General features: G+C 55.7%; 8 protein-coding genes across 8 annotated transcripts; 4 read left to right on the forward strand and 4 right to left on the reverse strand.

Annotated features, from left to right (window-relative positions):
• Window positions 1-558: 558 nt before the first annotated feature.
• On the forward strand, window positions 559-1854 carry PG985_003953 (cercosporin toxin biosynthesis protein; the record flags this gene model as incomplete). Its single annotated transcript, XM_066823722.1, has 1 exon — window positions 559-1854. One exon carries the CDS (start codon window positions 559-561, stop codon window positions 1852-1854), a length of 1296 nt encoding a protein of 431 aa, XP_066686882.1.
• A 1830-nt stretch (window positions 1855-3684) lies between these two features.
• Window positions 3685-5172, forward strand: PG985_003954 (SGNH hydrolase-type esterase domain-containing protein; the record flags this gene model as incomplete). The annotated part of the gene is made up of 2 exons (XM_066823723.1): window positions 3685-3787; window positions 3890-5172. The coding sequence occupies 2 exons, from the start codon at window positions 3685-3687 to the stop codon at window positions 5170-5172; spliced, it is 1386 nt and encodes a 461-aa protein (XP_066686883.1).
• Window positions 5173-6352: 1180 nt separating this feature from the next.
• On the reverse strand, window positions 6353-8620 carry PG985_003955 (phenylalanine ammonia-lyase; the record flags this gene model as incomplete). The annotated part of the gene is made up of 2 exons (XM_066823724.1): window positions 6353-7843; window positions 8234-8620. The coding sequence occupies 2 exons, from the start codon at window positions 8618-8620 to the stop codon at window positions 6353-6355; spliced, it is 1878 nt and encodes a 625-aa protein (XP_066686884.1).
• A 2948-nt stretch (window positions 8621-11568) lies between these two features.
• Window positions 11569-13913, forward strand: PG985_003956 (CoA-transferase family III; the record flags this gene model as incomplete). The annotated part of the gene is made up of 8 exons (XM_066823725.1): window positions 11569-11855; window positions 11944-11999; window positions 12280-12327; window positions 12389-12409; window positions 12461-13164; window positions 13224-13306; window positions 13369-13447; window positions 13527-13913. 8 exons carry the CDS (start codon window positions 11569-11571, stop codon window positions 13911-13913), a joined length of 1665 nt encoding a protein of 554 aa, XP_066686885.1.
• A 549-nt stretch (window positions 13914-14462) lies between these two features.
• On the reverse strand, window positions 14463-17574 carry PG985_003957 (Ubiquitin-protein ligase; the record flags this gene model as incomplete). Its single annotated transcript, XM_066823726.1, has 2 exons — window positions 14463-16191; window positions 16322-17574. 2 exons carry the CDS (start codon window positions 17572-17574, stop codon window positions 14463-14465), a joined length of 2982 nt encoding a protein of 993 aa, XP_066686886.1.
• A 1255-nt stretch (window positions 17575-18829) lies between these two features.
• PG985_003958 (3' exoribonuclease) lies at window positions 18830-19781 on the reverse strand (the record flags this gene model as incomplete). The annotated part of the gene is made up of 2 exons (XM_066823727.1): window positions 18830-19584; window positions 19670-19781. The coding sequence occupies 2 exons, from the start codon at window positions 19779-19781 to the stop codon at window positions 18830-18832; spliced, it is 867 nt and encodes a 288-aa protein (XP_066686887.1).
• Window positions 19782-21538: 1757 nt separating this feature from the next.
• On the reverse strand, window positions 21539-21934 carry PG985_003959 (uncharacterized protein; the record flags this gene model as incomplete). Its single annotated transcript, XM_066823728.1, has 1 exon — window positions 21539-21934. One exon carries the CDS (start codon window positions 21932-21934, stop codon window positions 21539-21541), a length of 396 nt encoding a protein of 131 aa, XP_066686888.1.
• A 340-nt stretch (window positions 21935-22274) lies between these two features.
• Window positions 22275-23069, forward strand: PG985_003960 (uncharacterized protein; the record flags this gene model as incomplete). Its single annotated transcript, XM_066823729.1, has 1 exon — window positions 22275-23069. The coding sequence occupies one exon, from the start codon at window positions 22275-22277 to the stop codon at window positions 23067-23069; it is 795 nt and encodes a 264-aa protein (XP_066686889.1).
• Window positions 23070-23886: the final 817 nt, after the last annotated feature.

Raw genomic sequence — 23886 nt, forward strand, 5'->3', positions numbered from 1 at the left:
CAGAATCTCCCATATTAGAAGATCATTGCCTATCTGTACGCTGTTGTGACCTACACAATGTGACATAATTGACAGGCGTCTACCTACTCAAGTAGACGGGTAGATGATAACGGGGTCGTCGCCAAAGCCTCATTGGTGGGCACCATCTCGGGCCCGAACCCCACGCAAGCACTAAGTGAGTACCCCTCCAGCATCAGGAGTGACATCCTGTCGGACCCGTACAACCTGGTTGACGCACCCGGCCAATCCGCATGTTCCATTGGACGCAACGGAGCGGCGAACCGCCGCTTGATATCACGGAACCGGCATTTCGGATAGCCGACAGCATTGTGACCCCTTCGGGCATAGGAAAGCGCGAGGAGCGAAACATCTTTGTGAAGCCGCCCTCATCGTCAATTCCTCAAAGCCGATTCGGACACAACTTTGCGTTAGGCATGGGGAATATATAAGGACACGCAATCGCCGACTAGGCGATGTGCGAAACAGGAAGGCAACCAGATCAGAAACATACAATCTCGGCTTACATTGCGCAACAAGTCCAACTCAAGCCTTAGCAACATGGCATCAGCCTCTTCTGACCCAGTCCTCATCATCGGCGCAGGCATCTCGGGCCTCTGCCTAGCCCAAGGCCTCAAGAAGCTCAACGTCCCCTTCAAGGTCTTCGAGCGCGACGCCGAGGTAGCGGCGCGGGCTCAGGGATACCGCGTACGGCTGCTGGACGGCTGCCAGGTTATCGACCAGGTCGTTCCGGCCGAGATATCGGAACTGTTCCACGCCACCACCGCCGTCTACCACTTCGGTATGCACAATTGCGACGCCATCACGGGCGAGGTGCAGCCTTTCTTCGATCAGCAAGACGGCAGCCAAATAGTGCCCGCAGGCATACGGCCACACGTGACCAGACTGGACAGCGACGGCGGTAATCCGCACGCCGCCGCGTCGGTGGATCGGCACGTGCTCCGGGACGTGCTGCTGACGGGCATTAGCGAGCACGTGGTGTTCGGCAAGGCGTACAGCCACTTCGAGATCGGACACGATGCGGCCTGCGTCACGGCGTACTTCGCGGACGGGTCGACCGAGCGCGGGCGGTTGCTGGTGGGGGCCGATGGGAAGTGGTCGGCGGTGCGCAGACAACACGTGCCGAATCACGTCCTACTCGACACGGGACTCGGTGCCTTCTATGGCAAGACGCCCTTGACGGCGGAGCTCCGTGCGATATTTGAGCGCGACACCGATCTTAAGGGGCTCGTGGTGGTGTCGGATGCCCAGACCTTGGCGACGCCGCTCGACCTGCTGATGGAGGAAATGGTTTGGTCTCCCGAGGCGGATAGCACCAATGCTGTCGTACAGGTGCCCAAGGACTACATCTACTGGGTTCTGCTGTCGGAAAGAGCAAGTTTGCCCTTCACGGAAGAGGAGCTAACGGGCCGCTTACGGCATGGAGATGCGGCGGCCCAGGCTACTCTCGAGCTGACGAAAAGATGGACCCCGGAGCTGCGCAAGATCTTTGCCGGCCAGGCGCCGCAGGATACGTCCTACATATCTGTCCACTCGGCGTCGCCCGACATGGAAGCGTGGAAGCCGTCGCGCTACGTGACCTTGGTTGGTGACGCGGTCCATGGCATGCCGCCTTTCGCAGCCCAAGGGGCCAATACGGCACTCCGCGGCGTCCAACTGCTGTACCAGGCGATTGAGCAGCACGGCGTGGAGGGGCTGACGGAAAACATCATCGGACAGTTCGAGGCAGAACTGCGGGTAATGGGGGTGGAGAAGATCGAGCAGAGTTTCGAGTCGGGCCGGGTTGCATTCAGATTGAAATCTCCGGAGTACCAGCCTTTGAAGGCCCGCTACTGAACGGGGGATATGGAGCAAGGTCTAGGAAGTGGCCGTAGATATAATTCCAAGACGTGTGTTATCAATTGCTTGCCCCCGTCTGGCCGTGGCCTTTGTATACTCTCAAAGATTCGGCCGCCGCTAGATCATCCTTCACCCAACAACGTATCTGTCATCTTTGTTTCAGTTAGAAACAGACTCAAAATGTGCGAGGAACCTTGCATGCCAGGGCTGATGGAAGGATTGCCCAGATGGGCAGCTGACTCGATAATGAGAGGTTGGTCTAGTGCTGAATGAGCGAATGCTGGAACATCCTAGTCATTGTCGAGCTTTTGGCCCGGCACAGACACAATTGAGCGATCAAATACTGTCCACGTATAAATGATGCGGCCCGCTTAGAGATGATCCTTCGTTTCTTATCAGGTTGTCAAAGACGTGGAAGTGATCGCCTGCCTCTCTAGAAAGGGTGATCAGCTCGCCAAGGGGCCAAGGTTTGCTGCAAACCGGGGGGTTTTAGCTTTCGTCAGGATGGACGACCCAGCAACAGGACATTCTCGATCGTGCGGTTTTAGGTAGTGGGTTTGATCAGTCCACCAAATGCAACCCCGATGGATGCTACGGTTTGAGGAGGGGGCCACCACCAGCTTTATGTACTTTTGACATATCGAACTCGCTGGTAGGTACCACCAATTGGTTACCCGATTTGACGAAGGAAGGGTTTGAGATCTGGATTGCTTGGAGCTTGGGAAGCATCTGGGTGGAGTCTTTTCAGTGCTGAGTGAGACGGCTCGGAGTTCGGGTAGTGCCCGCTTTTCGAGAGATCAGGGGCCGCTGCGCAGGCGCTCCACTACATAAAGTTGTCCTCCAGGGCAAATGGACACATTGACAGCCCCTAGATTGACGAATGGACAAGTAAAAGTCGGAATTTTGACATGCACACAGCCAACGCTGAATGCGCTCGCGCTCGCACCACGACAATTCCACTCACATTCACCGCTAATACCGTAGCGCACTTTTTTTCATTCGGGGGTCACCGCACACGCCCTACTACATAGTCAAAAGACGACACTGTTGTTCAAACCGCTTAAATCCCGAGCAAATACTCGGAGATAAGAGAGCATTAGCTCAGAAGGGAAGGGGGAAGGAATGCGACTGTCGAAAACAGCCGCACCCCCAGTTTCGACGGGGCCGCGTCAGCTTTAATGATTAGTGGTAGCGGTTCCTGGCAAAACATTAAAGGCTATCTTAGCGGGCTAACTTAAGTGATATACGGCTTGGCACGGCTAACACGGCACCGGATGGTGTCACCGTCATTGCCAAGCCCCAGCATTCTTAAGGGTCAGGGACCTCTGGGACCCAGCTGGCAGGCCAATTGAACGGCCAACTCGGCTTAACGTGCCGTGCCCGACTGAAGGAGACTGAGAAACCGCCGTCATTCACTTCTCGGCGTTCAAGCAAACATTCCTTATCGTCGTTCCGTGCACTTTTTTTCTTGCGTATTGTTATTGTTTTAGATGGGCCAAAAGTAACAGCTGTCATCTCTTCTTTGATTCGTGTTTCTTGCACATAGTTTGGCTCTTGTAGTGGTTAAGGCATCGCAGCTTTGACCGATGGCACCCGCCAGTTGCACCACGATCAACCCCATCACCTCATCCTAGCTTGCAGTTCGCAGCTCGCAGCTCACATACACACGCACACGCACTTGGCATACCTACACACAATACTTTAGAGTTCACCGTCTGTGACTCCACCGTTCGTCACTCCGTTACCCCGTACTCGACTCGACAAGCTCATTGGTAATACCCCAAACCCCGTACTTTCGCTCGACGCAGCACCGCACCAATGGTCAAGATGGTTGGCCTCGTGGAGAAGGTGCTCTCCTTGCCTCTGCTGAACATGCTCCTCGCCCGGCGCCGGTTCCTGATCATCCTCGGCTTAACCACACTTCTGCTCAGTAAGTCTTGATCTCCGGATAACCGGCCGGCTAACCGGCATCCTCAAAGGGTTACCCCTCCGGAAGCCCGTCCGAACACACACGCTGACACGCTGCATCCAGTGTTGATGTTCTCAGGCGCCGGCAATGTCGACATGACACGCCTGTCCGTGGGCGGTGCCAATCCGGCAGGAGCTCCTGGCACCAGACCCAAACCGGCCAACCCTCCACCTGCAAACCCGGATGTTCACCCTCCTCCCCCTGCCGAACAGCCGGTGGCCGCTGCTGCTCCTCCTCCGGAACACGCTCCGAAGCCTAAGGAGCCGGAGCATAAGGAGCCGAAGCAACCAGAGACACCACCGAACCCGAAGCCCGTGGACCCACAGGCGGCAGCAGCCCCGAAGGCCCCCGAGCCCCCCAACAACAAGCCGAATCACCCAATGCCCGCCGCCTCTCCGCGTCCCTACATCTCGTACCAGGGCTACAAGCGGCCTGGTTACGACATGCCGCTCACCCGCGCCATCCCCCTCCGCATCATGGTCATGGGCTCTGCAGCCGCCTTCGACCATACCGCCAGCGAGGACGGTAACGCCGACAATGACAACGGCTTCCGGCTGCTGCTGCGCGAGCGCCTCACGGACCTCGGCCACAAGGTCAACTACGTCGGCGACGCGACGCGTGGCAACATGATGGACGCCGAGGTGGTGGCCGCGGCCCCCGACAAGCCGCCCATGCTTCGCGCGCTGCACGAGCTCGCGGGCCAGGTCGTCCCCCAGAACAAGCCGAACCTGTACATTGTCAGCGTCGGCGCCGAGGACGCGTATAAGCACCAGGACATTGCGGGGTTCTATCTGCGCCTTGATGCCTTTGTTCGCTACCTGCTCGACGCCTCGCACAAGTCGACCGTCATCCTGACCACGCTGCCCCTGCCCCACGACGGCGGCGAGCAGAACGGCGTCGCGCAGGAGACCATCCACATCAACAACCAGATCCGCCGCCTCGTGACGATCCACCAGAAGCAGGGCCAGCCCGTCGTGCTGGCGGAGCTGCAGGGGCCCGACGCGACGCCGCCCATCAGCAACAACCACGCCCCCAACAGCGACGACGCCAAGATCAAGGCCGAGGCCATCAAGTCGGCGGCGGCGACGGCCGAGCTGCGCATCTTCGACGCCCTCATGGACGCCGACGCCAGAGGCTACCTGCAGGCGCCCGAGCCGGTCGAGGGCCTCCCCGACGACGGCGACTGGCACGCGCGCACGACCAGCGAGGAGTTCCGCAAGTGGGAGGCGGACAAGGACAAGTACTACGCCGACCAGAAGGAGAACAACGATAAGGAGATCAGCCGCATGGAGGCCGCGCTCAAGAAGACCAAGGGCGGAGGCGTCGCCCCAGGCCCTTCTTCATAATGACGAAGCAGACGACGAAGTTGTACGAACGTGGGTTTTCTGGGGAAGGGGGTTCGTTTTGGTGTCGGGGTAGGAGGCGTGTGGCATTTTCATTGGCGATCAAAGGGCGAAGAAAAGGAGAAATGGATGCTTTCTTGCTTGGTTTTTTCTTGCATTTGCGTGGTGGCGTGTTGCACGATGCATTAGAGTTTCGAGAAAGAGATACCCAAAGAGCATACGATTGATTACAGAGGAGGGCCCGGGGCTGGCTTGCGCGTGGTTTTAGAGAAGAAGAGACGAGATCTTTGGCCCTCCCTGCTTGGTTGGACATGTACGATAGAAGGGGCAGAGGAAGCGGACCTTGGCATGGCTTCCGCGCAGATGAACAATTAAATGGACCTCCATTGGCACATACATCTTGCCGTGCTACTAAGTTGGACGGCCCCTTTGCTTGTGATATGCAACCAAAGGCATGGTGTGGTTGATATGCAACTACGTGGTGTTACATCTACAGCCACCACGGTAGGAAGCGGCGCAGCTCAAGCTTGTTCGGGAAGTAGTTGTGGAAGAATCAGGGTGGCACGTACGCAATCTAGCAGTCTCAGCGTGCCTAGGTTCAGATTCGTGTTCGCTACGAATGCAGTATGCAGTCGGGTGTTAAGAGAACAAGACGTTATCGCGTCGTTATTTCTTACGTTACCTTTATTGACGCCAATTGTCACGATCTTGAGCGATTACGATCCCGAACCAACCAAGACGATTCTAGGCAAACTCTGCCAAATCCAAGCCGAAAGCCAACAGGATGGATGACGTCTGCGTGTCTTTCACATCGTACTAATCCGGTAGCCGCGCCGGGTGGAGGCATGATGCCCATGAACAGCGGCAGGTGCAGGTCAGCCCTGAAGCCAAAGTCCCCGCCACCTACAATATCTCTTGAGTGGATGGCATTGATAGTATGAAGTATGAAGTATCCCAGCGACGCGCCACGTCCGTGAAATGCGAAGTCATCGAAATCAATCGCCCAAGATTGCTCTGCATTTTAATATCTACCAGCTATCCGCCAATTAAATTACATGCGCACCCAATTTACAATTCGCCTGCTATTAATTACACTGAAACGTGAAGAGATGAATTCAACAAATGGGGAAAAGGGGTGATACTGGCGAAGAAGAAGAAGAAGGAAGGGCCCCATGTAAGTTCCTCAGTCCGTCAACTCGGCAATGCACTCCGCGACCACCTCGTAAAGCCTCCCCGACTTCATCGACTCATAGACCTTGGTCACGTACATACCCACACTAGGCGCCTTCGTCTCATCCCCCATCGCGAGGTCCTCAACGCCCGCCAACACATGCGCCTCGTCCAGGAACGGCACCCGCACCTCCTGTCGGACGAATTCATACATCTTCCTGGCGGCGCTCCCGAGCAGCAACGCCGTGTTGGGCTCGGTCGTCGCATCCGTCACATCACCCCCGCCCGTCGTCTTCAGGCGCTCCATCGCCCGCAGGTCCAGCGCCTGGCACAGCGCCACGAGGTGCGCCGCCGCCATCTGCGCCAGCACGTCGGCCGCGGTGAGCGTGTAGCGCGCGCTGACGAGGGCCATGCTGTTGAGGCCCTGGTTGCCCATCTCGGCCGTCATGACGTGGGTGCCGACGGGGTTGGCGAGGAAGCCGAGCTCGCTGACGAGGGCGGCGACCATGATGTCGACGCCCTTGAAGAGGAACGAGCGCGCGGGCCCGTCGTGCGGGGCGCACAGGTTGGGCGGCAGACCCCGCGAGGTCGCCGGGTTGATGAGCTCGGTGCACTGCGCGAACAGCATGCGGCCCAGGGCCTGCAGGTCCTGCCGCAGCTTCTCGACGGCCGAGGTGACGGCGCGGGCCTGGAAGTTGCCGCCGTGGTGGATCTGCGCCCCGCCGGGGGCCGAGACGTCGATGAGCGGGTTGTCGGTCACGCTGTTGAGCTCGACGGTGATCTGCGAGAAGGCCAGCTGCAGGTTCTCGAGCACGGGGCCCAGCCACTGCGACGCCGTGCGGATCGAGTACCGGTCCTGCGCCAGCTCGCCCGCGTTCGGGGTCAGGTGCGACGTCGCCAGCTTGGAGCCGGACAGGAAGGAGTAGATGTTGCGGGCGCTGTCGATTTGGCCCGGGTGCGGGCGCACTTTGGCGATGAAGGGGTGGAAGGAGTCGGCGCTGCCGGTCAGGGCCTCGACGCTCATGGCCGTGAGCACCTGGCTGAGGGCGGCGAGGTTCATGGACTCGTGCAGAGCCAGAGCGGCCACCCCGGCAGAAACGGCGGTTCCGTTCACGATGGCGAGGCCCTCTTTCGGGGCAATGGTGATGGGAGTGATCGATGCATTAGCCAAGGCCACATCGGACCGGGTCGGCTTTCGCTCATCGTACTCGCTCGTGCGAGATCCGGCGAAGGCCATGGCGGACGGCTTGCCCTGCATCACCGCCCCGACGTAGCTGAGCGGACTCAGGTCCCCGGAGGCCGAAATGGACCCCCGCAGCGGAATGCAAGGCACGACATCCTTGTTCAGCAGTTCCACCAGGGTGTCGGCCAGGGTGACGCGGATCCCGGACGCTCCCCCAGCCAACGAGTTGAGTCGGACCAGCATGGCCGCCCGGGCCCACGACTCCGGCATACACGTGGCCGTCATCGGGTTGTCGAGCGGCAAGATGATGCGGGGCGTCCGCTGTACGGGTGTTGCTACCTCCTTCGCTGGCTCAGGGGTATGGGGGATGGATTCGCTGGTTTCTTTCAGTTCGCCGTCAGGCACGATGATCTCTCTGGTCCACGATTCTACTTTAAGCATGGGGTTGTATCCAGCCTCAGAGAAAGGGGCACTCCGCCCGCCAGCGTGTGTCGCCGGTTGACCAGTTTCGCATCACCACTGGTGTCGATTGAGGACCCGTCTGCCTTCGCCTTGGTCTCCACATCCGATGCGTTGATGTATTCGGATATCTCAGTTCCATTTGGGGGACTCGACCTCGTCGCCCTCTGTGTCGCTAGTGTCGTTGCTGGTGCCATGGCTGGACCCGACGCTGAGCAGGCTGCTGGTGTCACTTTCGGTGTCATTGTGGACGTCGCCAATCATCCGCGGGCTCTCGTCTCCAGGACGAACCACACCGCTCCCCATCGACAAGACACCGCACATCTGCATGCTGAATAAGGTTTGCTGGAGTCCCAGTGTGTCAGCCGACCGCGCGTCAGCACTGCCGCCAAATCCCGTGTTGACGCCGTAGATGACATGGCCTTGTCTTAGCTTGTCTAGCACCACGTCGCTGCAGCGCGCAATCGCCTCCACCGCCTCGGGACTGAGCTTGACCTGGGCCAAGTGTCGTGACACGGCAACAACGTCAGCTACTGAGAGGTCATAACTGCTGACGGATACAGCAGCATCGGCATCGGGGCTGCTATCCAGTCGACGCCAGTGCTCGAGAAATAGCTCGGTGAAGGTATGGGAAAACATCGTTTTGTCTTGGTCTCGGGAGATGTTTCTGGTGCTGCTTCAAAGATGGAACAGGAAGGTTGACTCGTTGACGCTACAAAGGGGGATTGGTGCCAGTCTTTGGAGGTCTTCTTTATATGTACAGCGGATGGTCCCTCTTCCTCGGGAGGGAACACCTGATCCAAGCTGGCCGATGTTTATCAGAGGGGCAGTCGGGAAAAATGATAAGCTGGTAACACAAGACCAAGACAGGGTTTCATCGCTGCCCGAAACTTTTTCCATCCGCGTACAGTATCCCTTTCGGCCGTCACTTGACGGATGATCCGACATACGGGCTGAACGCAATGTGCGCTGAATTTGTCAATTTCTCACACACACATCATGAATAGGCAAGTAGATGACCTGCTGATAGCCTGAGTCAAGCAGGCATGCCCTGCAAATCCCGAGGCCCTGGATTCGGGATCCAAGACGCCGCCTTGCCTTGGCCAGGACGTCGCCCGGTTCGAGGATGGGCCATTTTTTTCTATAACGACCCTGACATGTACGCAGGGGGGATATTGAGCCGGGGGGCTATTCGAGTCTAGATAGAGTCGCAAGGGATGCCATATGGCAGTGCTTGGAGTAGTGACCTTGGCAGGAGTTGTGCAACGGTTACTGTGTCCATTCGTGTCTTGAACTTACTGTGCTGACTTTAAATCAGCTGTCAAGGCCCCTGCAGCCTCCCGCGCCAGATTCCGTCCAGAAATCCGGTGCACTGGCCCATGCTATTCCCTTATGGTATTTCCACCAATACCACCAATATCCTCCCCTGTAGGTAATTCAGTCAATCCTGCGTTATTTCATATTTCTACTCAATAAACATATTCTTCTGCCGTTCCGGCAGATCAGTGTCGCTAGAGTGTGATATCAATACTGGTAGCGCGTCAGCCGCGAAGTTGGTGGTGGCAGAGCCAGCGTTGGTAACAAGTCAGGAAACGCACAGGGATAGCTGCACCACTTCCATCTGATAAAAAAGGCCAAGCATCTGAAGAAGGTTACTCGAAGCAATGCACGCACCGCGCCCTCGCCAGCTGTTGCCAGGCCACAGTAGGCTTGACACGGTAGAGACGAGAGCTGCGACACTAGTTTTCTTGGCGGCGCCTATACTGACTAGCCTCCCCAAGGCCTGGATGGACATGATGCAAGGGACAAACATTCTTTCGATTTTTGGCAGTTCGCCCCTGACATTGTAGCACATGCTCTGATACCTTCACGATTTGACGGCAGAATCTTCAAGTTTCCCACATCGCGGGCACCGTTGGTGGCGCTAGCGGCTAAGGGGGAACCGTCGACAGCCACGGACAAGAATAGCAGCGAATTTCCCTTTCTTTTCACCATCTCCGGTGCTTCCGTGCATAGACGCCGGCCCAGACTCGTTCTGTCAGGTTCACTAACCGCAATGAGAAGCCGGGTTCTTGATCCTGTCATGTAAAGATGTAGAGGACGACAGTACGGGACAAGCGCCTTGCGTCCGTCAAAGGTAGAGATCATGACCAGAAGATAGCCAGGTTTGGCTCAAAGCATCAAGTGTTGGTTTATGAGGTTCTGTCAGCGAATGCGCAACGGCCGAAAGAGGTGCATTGTCTCGTTTGCCCACGCTTCCTGGCCCGCGGGTTTACATTGGAACAGCCCTATCTGTCGTATTCGATGAGAAACACGAGAATAAAAACAAGTGGCCCGTGGTACAGATCTCAGTAGCACAGAGAAATCGGAACCGTCCAAGACCGGGTGACTGGTACGCTTAGCTAATCTTGCATCAACGATTCCGCCCTGGTGTTCGGCCTTATCTGCAGGGGTAAACGGGCTCCCTTTACACGCGGCGTCTCCTTGGGTCGGTCTGGACGCCACCGACTCAAGATGTGACGAGGGGCTTGAGCACCGTCAGACTATTCCTCCCTTATCTCCAAACGGCTTGATATCACTTGACCGAGAGAAAGTCTTCTCCCTCTTTTTGCCACCATTCGGAATCTCGGAAGGCCTGGGGGCAGATTGGACTACCTGCTCCCTTGAGAGGAGCATGGGTGACGACGGGCTTGGTGAGATTGGTGGCGTACTATTCAGGAACCAGCAAGAAAGGGGTTGACACCTGCTGTCATTCCACTAAGTAGATCGACCCTTGCGGTAGTTACAGTTACATGGGCAGTGGATGGTGGACGACCAAGAAATGAACAACTTGTTGGGTAGACCTGAGAATTGCGTGTTGAGGAAAGCGGCATTCTCGACACACTTTACGGGATTTTACTTAGCTGTTGCCTTGCTCAGGGGTGATTGATGACGATGTATTTTGATACCGGCGACGTCGGCCGGTTACCCACATCGAACCCCCGCTCCGTCTGCAACTCAGGCGAGCTGAGCCTCGGCAACTCCTCTTTTTCTGATATCGAAAAACGTCCAGGTTAAGTTGACGGTCTCCAATGTGACCACCAGGACCAACAAAGATGATGTGCCTGTAACAAGGACCCAAACTCATCTTCCCCTCTTGCAATGGAAGTTGGCATATCGGCGTATTCTTGACGTTGTCCTCCTCTTTTGCATCGATTGCGCGAGAAGCGCAAGAATATCAGGCCAGGACCGTTATTTGCCGATTAATCTTCATATGATGCTGCTTGTTATGTCGCGTCGCTTCCGAATAGCATTTTGGTGTCAAAGAATATGGTTTCTTGAAAGGTAGTCGTCAGTGATGCGGGGGTTGAGATCGTGCCGGATATGGTGTAGCGATTCGGCGATCCACTTGCCGAGTGGACATGCATATGCAGCATATCCCAAACGTACCTAGTAGACACCGTCAGCATAGCTGATACTTTGATGAATCACCGTGGTGAGGGGAGCATCGACAAGTCGAATGACTTTGTGACACAATATCGAACCTCAACCCGCGAAGTTGGAATCTTCTGATATTGTTCACCTAATCACGGTTGTACGAGTCCATCATGGCAGAACCCGGAGCCGCAGCGAGATATTCCGTGCCGGAACAAGCGGACTCGCTTTTCCGAGCCGGAGTCCTGGGGAACCCCTTAATCGCGAAGAACTTGCCGGCCGGTGCCGTCGAGGCATCGAAGAGCATCCGGTTCGAAGGCAACAATGAGCCGAGCCTGCCCGTCAACTGGCGGTTCGCTGAAAGCATCTCCGCCCTCAAGGCCTACGAGGCCACCGTCATCAATGTGCTCCTCCAGAAGAAGTTCGGGGTGGAGAGGCCCGCCGAGGTCGTGATCAACACGTATGTGACTACTACATTCGCCAGGATAGACACGTTTTCGGTTTGCGGACAATCATGCAACAGGGCTACACTGACAAGTAGGGGACAGGGACCATGCCCAGCTATTCATCATGTCAGCGCTCCTGTGGACTTTGGATCCGGGTGGTAAGTGGCTTTCTGTGCTCGTAATAACGCTTTTACTCCGGCGGTCACTCTTCCCCGCCATGGAGTTTGTTCCTTAGTATCCCAGTCTGATAGTGGAAATCTCCTCGTTTACTCGTCCAAGTATATCCTGTTCATTGCAGGAAGAGTCAATACTAACAACGAGAGCCGATAGGTGATAACCTCACGCCAGGCTCGTTGGCACCGGGCGCACTACAACGTATGGCGGAGTATTTCCCGAACTGGGATAAGCATCAAATGAACACCCCCTATCGTGGGGCAGTTACAAACATTTATAAGACCAAGGACGGCCGTTACTTCCATCTCCACGGTATGTGAGCATCCGGAGAGGGGTTTGGTGAAATCTTGGGACAATACTAATAAAGACATAGGATCAATGAATCCTGGCATCAGTACGTGAAGTAGTCTGGTGTCAACCCGGTGGAGAAACTGACATGATATAGTGTTGGAGGCATTAGGTCTACCCCAGAACCAAGACCTAGCCAAAATGGAAGACGCCTGGCCCATCTTCCAAGACGCCATAGCCAAGTACACCGCCGCCGAAATCCAGTCCCTAGCCCTCACCCACCGGCAAGCAGGAACCATCTGCTGGACCGCCGACGAGTTCAAGGCCAGCGAGCACGGCAAAGCCAACGCGGACGTCGGCCTCTTCGAGATCGAGCACCACCCGGACCCGACGAACCAGCCGCCGTCCTGGTGGCCTAGCCCAAACCCCAATCCTCAGTCATCTGGTTCCACGCACCGGCCTCTCGCGGGCCTCAAGGTCGTGGATCTGACCCGCGTCATCGCCGGCCCGGCCGTGTCGCGCGGCCTGGCCGAGTTCGGCGCCAGCGTGATGCGCATCACGGCGCCGCACCTGACCGACATGTCGGTGCTGCACCCGGACCTGAACCACGGCAAGTGGAACGCGTGTCTGGACCTGCGCACTGACGAAGGCCGCCAAGCGCTGCGGGACCTGGTTATGGACGCCGATGTTTTCCTGCAGGAGTATCGCCCGGGCGTGCTGGATAAGTACGGGTTTGGCGAGAGGGACGTGCTGGAGATGGGCCGGGAGCGGGGGCGCGGCATAGTGTATTGTGGAGAGAACTGCTACGGGTGGCGAGGGCCCTGGATGGAGAGGTCGGGGTGGCAGCAGATTAGTGATGCGGTGAGTTGCTTCGAACGGTGGGCCCAGGTCGATTTGTTACTGACGTATGATCCTTCTAGTGCTGTGGTGTTTCGTATGAGTTCGGCCGCGCGATGGGCAACGATGAGCCAGTGACGCCCGTCTTCCCGAACTCGGATTACTGGTAAGCTCTGGTACCGAGATTTTCTGAGTGTCATTCTATAATTATGCTGATATACTGGGTAGCACTGGCGTTGCTGGCGTTGTCGGAATCATCACAGCGTTGCTGAGACGTGCCGAGGAAGGGGGCTCATACACCGTCAAGGTAAGTATTCTGTAACATGCACCACCAGACGTAGCCCGAGACTCCTTTTACAATGTCGTCTAACCAAAACCCGGTGCAGATTGCGTTGAACTACTACTCCCAGTGGCTAGTCAACACCTGCGGCACGTACCCCCCAGACGTCTGGGCCGACCTCTGGCAGCGCAACGGCTCCCCCGTGTTCCGGCACCACCACCCGATGCAGTACCTGCTCCCGCGGACGCTCGCCATGGTCACCCAGAACAGCGGCAAGAAGCTGTTTCGGCCAGAGTTCTTCACGCAGTACCGCGTCAAGTCAATCGGCAAGGATATACGCATCGTGGCGCCTGTACTTCGCTATCCCAACGGCGAGGTGAAGCCTGGGTTCGACGTTGGCACTCGGACGAACGGGGTCGACCAGCCGGTGTGGCCGGACGACTTGGGGGTGGAGCTGGTTGGAAAGGGCGGGAGTGCGAACCCGAGTCTTTAGAGTCAGGTCAGACATTTACTGGCTGAGCTGATAGGAGACAGAAAGTAAAGCCCTTTCCGAGGACTCTAGCATGTCGGACACTATCCAGAGCCCATCGCAAAGCCACGTGTACAAGTCAAGGGTACTTCGGTCACAATTGCTTCTGAGGCAGCGCATGCATGTAAAATATGAACAGTCTATTGTGTGTGTGCCCCAATTCGCCTGACAAAAGGCAGTGTAACAATACGAGGCAAAATCGTTGCCTCGATTCCGCCAACGCGTTGCACTCGGCTTGGGAAAATGCAATGTTTCAACCACAACCCATCCCAAGATCGCTGTGCCATGCTTCCAAGCAAAAATATCAAATAAATAAAACACAAGAATCAAGTGCACTTGGACGCGTGCAAGATCCACCAACCCCTTTCCTAAGAACGCCAAACAGTAGTAGTCGTAATAGTATGTGTGAAGGCAGGCAGGCATCATGTGGTGATAGCAACTCCCAGGTCAAGTATCGAGCGACGAATCAACTTCCCTCTCTCCTGTTCGGACGCTTGCTTGCTCACTTCCGCCTCAAGGCACGTAGATCCGCGAGAAGCTGATAACGTCCCGCCGGCAACAGACGCACTTGTCAAAGTTGTTCATAGCTAACGAGACACGGCATTCGTCGCACAGGCTGAGACAGCGGCACGGCCAGACAATGACGGTGCGCGGCGAGCTGTGGCAGACGACGCACTGCGGCCCATTGTCCCCCAGCCCGGCCCACGAGCCCGTGTTCTCCATGCCTCCTTCAAGCTGGGGCTGCTGACCTGCTTCATGAGAAGACGATCTCTGGGCGCGCCGCGAGATGATGAGCTGTTCGAGCAACTCGGCTTCCTCGTCGGGCGTGAGCTTCTGATTCGTTCGGCGGCCTCCCGAAGTAGACGTCAGTAGGCGAGTACGTGCCGAGGCCTGCTGGCGGGCGTATTGCGAACGCGTCATGATCCGATCGCTGTTGAGATGTGCAGCAAGCGTATGAGCTTCATGCCGGTCCTCGGGGGATTGGGGGTGCAGTAGTCGAGCCAGCTGATCTGCAGGCAGGGGCTGGTCGAACGGCGTCGACTCGCGAGAGGCAAAGGGCGACGACTGCGTTGGAGTGCGTTGACCATCATCGAGATTGTCATCTTCGTCCTCCCAAGGATCCCGGTCCTCGTCTTGGTCCACCTCGCTTCCAGCAACGCTGTGAATCATGCTCGTAGTGTCCCAGTCGTCTGCATCCTCTGCCGGCTCCCAGTCGCCACTCGTATCTGCCGAGCCCCAGAGTTCGCCGAACGTCCACGAGGTGTATAGATGCTTATCTATATCCCTTTCCGGGATGTTGGCCGTCTCTGGGGCCATCTTCAGCCGCCGACGGACTGCTGCTTCAACATCGACTCGCTCGTCATTACGAAGAGCCAACGCGGAGCTTCGGCCGCTAGCACGGGCAAATGTGTTCACATCCCCAGACTGTCTCTCGTCCTTCTTTCCTGTGCTGTGGAGGCGCGTCAACCAGACCAACAGACCAGGTTGAGTCGTGATGCCAACTCGCGCCAGCGCTTTGAGTGCGATCAATGCCATCCAGCGCAAGACCAAGCGCCAGATGTTGATCAAAAACTCCAATGCCAGCAACCACCGCGAACTACGCTCGGCCGCACCAACGCCATCCCTCGCCCGCTTGTCCCCTACCTTGGACTTCGGTAGTTTCTGCGCTGCTCTTTCTCGTGCATACCCACTCGGTGCCCCGGTCTCGTTGTCTTTGATAGGGACAAGGCTGATTGTGCCTCCAAAGTCGTATGGCGTGTCGCCCATATTCGGGCCAGCCCACTGCATCCGGAACTTTTCCAGCTCTCGGAACCTCTGTTCTTCCAACCACGTATGTTGCTTCAAGGTGACTCCTCGGTCCTCGTTCAGATAGACTGCTTCGCTAGCCATCGTAATAATGCTGAACCCAGTTCGAAGAAGTGCAGTGTAGAAGTCCATCTCCCAAGATATCCGGATGTCGGAGAAGGAGATGTTTGCTTGCATATTATTGTGAGCACTCATCAGTCGCTGACGGAAGGATGACCGCTCTGCGGCTTCTGTTCCAGGGGGCGGCGCCAGGGCGGAGAGGGTAAGAGCCAGAGCGTAGATGATGGAACACATCATGATGCCCGCGAACACCAACACGTGAGGAATGAAGCCGATAATACAGACCGTAGGGAATCTGAAGAGACCCATACTGGCTGGGTCGTCAAAGGAGAAGCGGTAGACCTCTATCACAATACTTGACATGAAGCCGAGAGCCCTGTACACCAGCATTAGTTATCCGCCGGCGAAAAATGAACCAAACGGGGCAGCGAGAGTTGCCGACATGCTAGCAACCGATGGGGTACGAAAAGCAAACACTTGGAAAATGACAAACAGGGAAGACCTACCAGAAACCCGTGCTGATGAGACGGAACCTGCCCTGAAGATTGAAGACGCCCAGGATGTGACTTGTGACATGGCCCATGGAGGACAAGAACGCCACAAAGAGCACCTCAGGGGCAGTGTTGACTCGTCTCATGATCATCGATCTGGAAATCGCAAGGTTCGGACCAGAGCTCTGCTGGAAAGTGACGTTTGAAGACGTCGTGCCGCCAAAGAGACCCCAACCCAGTTGATTGCTGATGGCAGCATCGGCCTCGGCGAAGGCCAGCGAATGCTCGAAAAGGGTCATGCCCGTCTCGACGGCGACTGCTCTCCCCTGTACGGCGCACGAGATCGTTTCCACGAAATGGCTAAGACAGAGAGTGCCAAAGAGAGGCCATAGCAGCGGCAATGACCCTTGCAACTCCGCCGCGACGACAGACTCGGTCTTGGGGACCATATTGACAGCCCGGCAGGAGTCTAGGTCGGATGCACCGAGCAGGAGCGTGGAGCTGACGGTGTGAAGGTATCCTCCAGCATATGCGAACATGAGGTCAGAGCTCTTGGTGCTATTGCCCCAACGCATTTCAGCGAAATCGGGGGAGGTCTGGCATTGTATCGATTGTAGGATGTTCGTCGCTTGGTAGAGGAACAGGGCAATCGGTAGGATTCGGAGCAGGAGACGTATCGGCCAGTGCAGGCGCAATCGGCGTCGAGAGGCGGCGAAGATGTGGGTTCGGTTGAGGACGATGGCCATGGCGATGCAGCAGAGCGCCCATTTGCTCGTCATGTAGCTGATGATGCTGCCCAGTCCCTTAGTACTCTCAGCACTGAAGCGCGAGGCAAAAGCCGCGGGATCCTGGTGCATCTCCTCGTCCATGACCGCACCGGCGGCGGATGCAGCGGCCGCCGCGGCTTCGTGTAACGTCGACGACGCCATGGTCTGGATGGTTTCGGTGGCGCCGTGGAAGTAATTGGCGGCTACTGTCGCATCGGGAATCATTTGTTGGCCAAACGTCGCGTGGCCGCCGTCGACTCCGGGGGCGGCGTCATGGAAGGGGATGATGGAGCCGAGCTTGGTGAGCATGCGAGGTCCCGCTAGCAGCAGGTCTTCGATGGACGGGGCATAACGTGTAATGTTGAGGTGCTGCGCTGTCCAGAGGGAGAAGTTGGACCACATCCAGGCGCTGGAATTGTCAAAGGCTGTCGGCGATGGCACAGCAGCGCCCGGGCTGGCCATGCTGCTGTGCTGGCTGAGCGGTGTTCCGATGTCTGACATGTGCCGAGGTGGCCGGTGGAGGAAAGTAGGGATCACGCGCGTACGGAATGGCAGGAGTACTATGCAGGTCGCGACAGGTATGGGACATGCATTGTCGCCCAAGTGTTTAGGCCGTGATGAGAGGCGGCCGCGGCTGGTCCTAATTGCCCGCTATCACCAAGTATGGTGCCTAATAAGTGGCATTTACTTCTTTGTCATGGGTAGGAAGGATTGCGTCGCTCTGTCGGTGCAAGTCAAGTCTCCGTAGGCTGTTAGGTAACTTCTGGAGTTGGCATGTCATGGTTCAGGAGGGAGCTGATGGTGGGCTGACTACGCCGATACAGGTACATTAGCCTTCGCCGGCCCGAGCTCCGTTCAACTTTCAAGCTTCCCCCAAACACACTACAGCTGGCTATCAACCACCGCTGCAGTAACATATTGCATGATTGTTTCGCTTGGCTCTTTATCCCTTTGAGGCGAAAGCGCTTCTCTTACCAAATTAAGTACTGTAAACGCATAATGTTATTGCGTTGAATACAAGCAGGCTAGCCGATTGGATAAACTGGCTTGTCGGTTATCCACGGGGGTATCAGACCAAGAGCAGCGCTACCGCCATCAAGGGGCTACTGCTGTTTAATATGTTCCTCTCTTGACAGCGTTGGATCTTGCTCTGAACTGCTGCAAATGGAGGATTGAGACACGAGTGGATGACGTATTCGTAAGGGAGCCTTGTAGTCAATTAAGACATGGGATTTGCCAAGCTGAGACCGGCAAACTCGAACTTTTGGATTTCACATCAAGTAGCACAATGTACAGATTGACATGCACCGAAGCATATCACTCTTCCATAGATACACTGAGATAGATATGTAGCTACAGAAAAGGGTGACCTGCAGTCTGCTCGAGAGCTGTATTACCTCGAGAATATCCCATCGCATGGAGCAGCGCAGCAAGACTGGCTCGTCCGAGCCTACCACCTACATTCCTTGTTAAAGGGGCGTGGGGTATTATACTATCATGACTTTTCGTCGACTGTCTTCCTCACTTGCTGGCAGTAAGGGCCACCACTTGCCTTCGGCGGCGGCTGTCTTGAGCATCATTCAGAGTATAAAGGCCTGGTTGACAGCGGGCTGAGGGTATCTGAATTCCCAGAAAAGTTCGCCTCTAGACAATTCGGTACGTCATTGTACGGCGACTGCCCGGAAAGCAGTTGCTCATTTACCTCTCAGTGATGCAAACAGGGATTCGGGTCGATGCATCGTCAGATTTCCGGAGTTCAAGAAATTTCTTGGCTCTTTCTGACGGTCTCGTTCAATTCCTGGACAATAACACGGTTGGCACACCGGCAAGCCACCAGACTCTTCTCCATGAGTTTGTCGTAGACCATCATGTCCGATCCAGGTAGTCGGCCCTTAAACCACATGTTTGTGATTTCGTCTCTGGTCGGCAAATAGGCAACACAACAAGCAGCAAGGATGCTGCCATGCTCTGCAACGATAGGGTCCATGACAATGGTGGGAGCGGTTTTATCGTCCTTGCAGACCAGGGCTGCTACTCCGCCAGCAACAGTGTCCACACAATCTATGCCGGCATCCGCAATCGCAGCAGACGCAACAGTAATGCAACCGCTAAGCACGTTCATCATGTCCCAGCCTTCGTCATCCTTTTGGCTCTCGGGGGAGTCCCGATCTTGGTCGCCCTCCACAACAGTAACGATGATGTCAACACCACTTTTGGGCCACCGGTCGGCGATGATGGCTCCGCGCAGAGCAGTCTCTAGATGTACGCCAAGATCCCTCTCGCTCGAGTCTCGGAGGTAGCCGCGTCGTTGCCTCGTTGCGAACGGTGCGTATTTGACATGTGTGGTGAGAATGATGTGGGGTGAGAAAGGCGCAGATCTCGGGAGCGCCCTGGGTCCATGGACTGTACATGACAGCTTCAAGCTGGTGTTTCCGAGTTTCTTCGGGTTGGGGTTCTCGAGCTCCAGGTAGGCGGATCCGGAGGCCGAGGGCGTAATGCCTGTCTTCAGGACTGTAATGTTTGGTCAGTCAGTCATGCCCTTTGCTAAGCCAGCAGTGCTCGTTTGCTGCCACCACCCAAGCACTCATCGACTTACAAATCTTTCGTATGGCGTCGCGAGTCTTAGCAGGAACTGGCGCTGCAGGTTTGTCAAAGATCGGAGGCGTCGTGGCCCCAACTGGGCCGTTTATTCGTCTTCGGTCGGCCATGGCTGTTGCTTCAAGTCAGATAGATGTGAGCTTCGGGGGTATCGCAATCACCAGAAACCAAAAATTCAATCCACCCAAAAGTTCCATTCCGTCACGGGTGGACTGCGCGCGCGACCTGCAGCTGCGGCTGGCTTGCCCCACCACGGAATTCAGTCCATTCAGCCAGCTTATGCACAGACCCCACTATCCTACCCACTGGCGAGTACTTCTTGAAATTTTCTCTGGCTGCAGGATGCAATCGTTTTCTTTGATTCCTCACAACTTTCCTCTTCGTTCCAATTTCCCTCCCAGCTTCAACCAGAGAACGCAATATGCCCAGCCAGCGACAGTCCGACCACCAGTATACCAATTGAATGTGCTTCAAAGAATATGAAGGTCACAGGAAATGCTCAGGCTGACATGATCGACCAGCATTATCTTGCGGACCAGGTGCTGAATGGCGGCTGTGTGAGCTCAACGCTCAATGACTGGCTGGGCTATCCGTCCTCGGGAGCTGGGCTGAGGCTTTGGATTGATTGGGAGCGTTGGAGAAGATTGATCCCAATCTGTGGTGTCTGTTCTGTCTATGCGATTGATGCAATTACTGAGTAAGTTTTACCTCGTCACATCCCCATCTGCTACTGATGATCTACTTTCCACGTTCTTCGCGATTCTGATGAGCGATCACGAACAAACATGCACTACCATCTGAAGCAATGTCTAGCTTTTCCAACTGTCATGATATTCTTGACCTTGTAAGCTAACATCAAAACAGCAACTCTAGGATACTATGTCACCATCAAGCTTCGCCAGCAGCAAACCAGCTCCAATCCGACTAACACATCAGGTACCGTATGTACCACCCTCTTGCCTTTAATTCCTCTGCACCTCCAATGTCAATGATGAGAACTTTTATTTCAGTTCTGCTTCTGAACAATAATGAAGATACCCCATACCAAATGTCTACTCTCTGACTTCAAACATTGGATTCCCTTTTCATACCAGCCATACTTTTTTCAGTAGCGGTTGCTAACATATCCAAAGACTTCTAGGTTGACCCAACAGTGATATGTTCTTCGCTGATTTGATACGGTAAGCTCGACTCCACCTTCAATCCTATTCACCCAACATTTCATGATGAGAACTGTTTATCCATTCAACTATCTCACGACGAGCCGAGCTGGTTCTTCCGTACCCGAGACTTTCCTTCGGGGCTGTTGATGATGGGTTGTGGAGTTGCTCATTACGTAATTCCGCTTTAGTGCTCACGATGTTTGTCGTCCCGTCTTGGGGCGCGGATGTCGAGAGCCGGCTCTCGTGAATGAGTAAACTGGTTTACTGAACCAATATCCCTAACAACACATCTGTCACATCCGTGTATGTTTGGGTGCATGTTGCTGACATGTCGATAATAGATTTAGTTCGTACTATCCAAGCGATATCTTGCATGTCCACTCGGATAATTGTGACAATATAGAAACCTTATTCAATATACCTGTTTACGTTCTCAATCAATCTTGCAATCTATCTGATATGTACAATGCAGGAGGCAATGCGAGGCGGGTGTGGCAATGCGACGCATCCCTTTAATATGTGTGCCTCGAGCTACAGCTTGTCCGTCCAGCTGTCACTCCAATCGTTCGATGCTGCAATCCATACATATTCACATGCTGTTGAACTCTGACTTGGTTACTGGACACTGGCAACTGGGGTAACAAGTTGCAGTCACTGTGGACCAGGCCGACCGGTGTGAAACGGGTTCTGACTGAACAAGATTTTCAAGGGAGACGGAGGCGGGAGGCGGCAGGCGGCAGGCGGCTCTGAGCGCTGGGCTTGCTAGGCTGGGCGCGCTTGGCTGGTTCGAGACCAATCATTCGTGTGGGCATTGGCAAGGCTGGGCAGGGAGAATTTGCGGCCGGGTGAATTCGGAGTCGCAGAGCATTGATTGTTACCCACCCCGGCGCATTCCGCTCGTACGATGGCGAGCTGATTCCTGGCGTGAATGAGCTGTCCGACGGAAATCGCCCAGCACCCTGGCTCCCCCGCGGCGGGAGAAATTCTAGCTGGCCAACGCAGGTCGTTTTACGACCCCCAGCTGTAACCATGACCTTGCGAAATGCTGCCCAGTCGCGAGAAAGAGTCGGGGAAGGGGGAGTGTCACGGGCGCCTCGCATTCCTGCGCATCAGTCAATTTTCTGGCAGTGTAACAGGGCAAATCAGGCCATGGTTTGATTACTCTGACAAAGGTCTTCGTCGGGGGCCGTTCCAAGACAAGATGGCAGATCCGTCTACCACCTATATAGAGTATGCCAATAGACCCCGTTGAGGTTGTTCGAATCTCGCTTTCCATCCCCAGATCTCAGCATCCATATCAAGAATAGCACCGACACACACACCGAGTACTACCAGTACTGGTATATCCACACACCACACACTTACACAACATCCCACATCACACCCACACTACCTGTTAAGGTTTAAACGTACCACCACCAAAGCACTTATACATCAACCATGGCCTTCCGATCCACACTCAGAAATCAAGACGACTTCACCACCCAGAAGGGCATCGCCAACCTCGTCGCCGTCGCCAACGACGACGACCTCCTGGACTTCCTGTACGTCGACGGCAACCACCACCACGCCGACAGCAGCAAGATCATCATCAACCACGTCATCGAGCCCCTCGACGAGGCCGACCTGACCCCCTTCTCCAACCCATCCACCGGCTCGCACACGCCCCTGCACGAGCACGATGAGGAGGCCGTCCTGAGCGACCTCCCCTCGGAGAGCGAGGAGGATTTCGAGATCCCGCCCAGCCCCCCGACGCCCCAGCGCAAGCACCGGGGCGCCACTTCCGTGGGCGAGGACGACTTCGAGTTCCCCGTCTTCCTGGGCCGCCAGGATGCCGAGTCCCCCAAAGCCTCGCAACCCTCTGCCACCCGTCCCCCCTTCCAACGGGCCGTCCCCGCCCAGTCTGTGACCGTTGCCGCCAAGAAGATGGTCCAGTTCCACGAGCCCGACGTGCCTTCTGACCACCACCTCGTCTCCGTCGACGGGCCCGTCATGTCCTGGTGGCCGGCGCCCATCGACACCCTCGAGTACGACTGGGTGGTCAAGAACCAGCGGGCCGCCGAGGACGAGCGGAAACGGCAGCAGCAGGCGGAGCAGCAGGCGCGCGCGGCCAAGAAGGTCAAGACCGTCGCCGTCGAGAGCCACGTCGCCGACCTCGAGGGGCCCCTCATGGCCTGGTGGCCCGCGCCCGCCGAGCTGCTCGAGTACGACTGGTTCGAGCGCTTCTACGAATAGAGGACTCGCCTCCCACTTACTCAGAACAACATAACGTTTTGAGGACGAATTTTATGACTGCTCATGGGGACTTTGAATATGCATTACATTCGGAGTTTCTATCAGCGGGTTCATCTTTACATTGTATCTATCATCATTGGGCATATGGGCGTTTTTCGGGGACATTGGACGGGAACATTGGGCGTTCAGGATCAAACAAAACCGGTATCATGGGACAAGGTGTTCATTGAAAGGGTTTTGGTCAGCAGCATTAACTTGGTGGGCAATACCCAGGCATTGGAGCATTTGTTGTACATGATACCGCCACCGCATCATCATTTCGCGGGAAGTAGATACAGGAATAATTATTATTTCTCTTCACACTTACAAAAATCGTCCCTCGCATTTTCATCGTGAATGGCTTCAACCCAAACTCTAGACACTCTGCGTCGTCTCTCTCGCAGGTGTCTTGACTAATAGCTATGAGAAAATGACACCACTAGGAAATCTGTGGTGTTAGTAGATTACGATCAAATGTGTTCTTTCACATGGTCTCGGAGTTCAGCGGCTAGCGACGTGATACCTCTTGTGGCAAAATAGTACATCACTTGCTGCCCTAGTTCTGATGACTGGATAGCAGTGTGCGTCTTCCAATCACCAGCATTTATGCGAGACTTCATGGTCTCGGGGGGGCCATCAAGCCAACGAGGCCAGTCATCTCATTTCTTGGTGGTGTTCGCCACGGCTTCGTTTGCTAATGCAAGTACGTTGGCTCGCCCATCCAGTATTCGCTTCTCTCTTGGGGCGAATACGTTGGGTGAACAAAAGATCACGCACG

The sequence above is a fragment of the Apiospora marii genome (genome assembly GCF_038362585.1).
Source record: "Apiospora marii strain CBS 49790 chromosome Unknown utg000003l_segment0_segment0, whole genome shotgun sequence".
In the NCBI taxonomy this organism is placed as follows: domain Eukaryota; kingdom Fungi; phylum Ascomycota; class Sordariomycetes; order Amphisphaeriales; family Apiosporaceae; genus Apiospora; species Apiospora marii.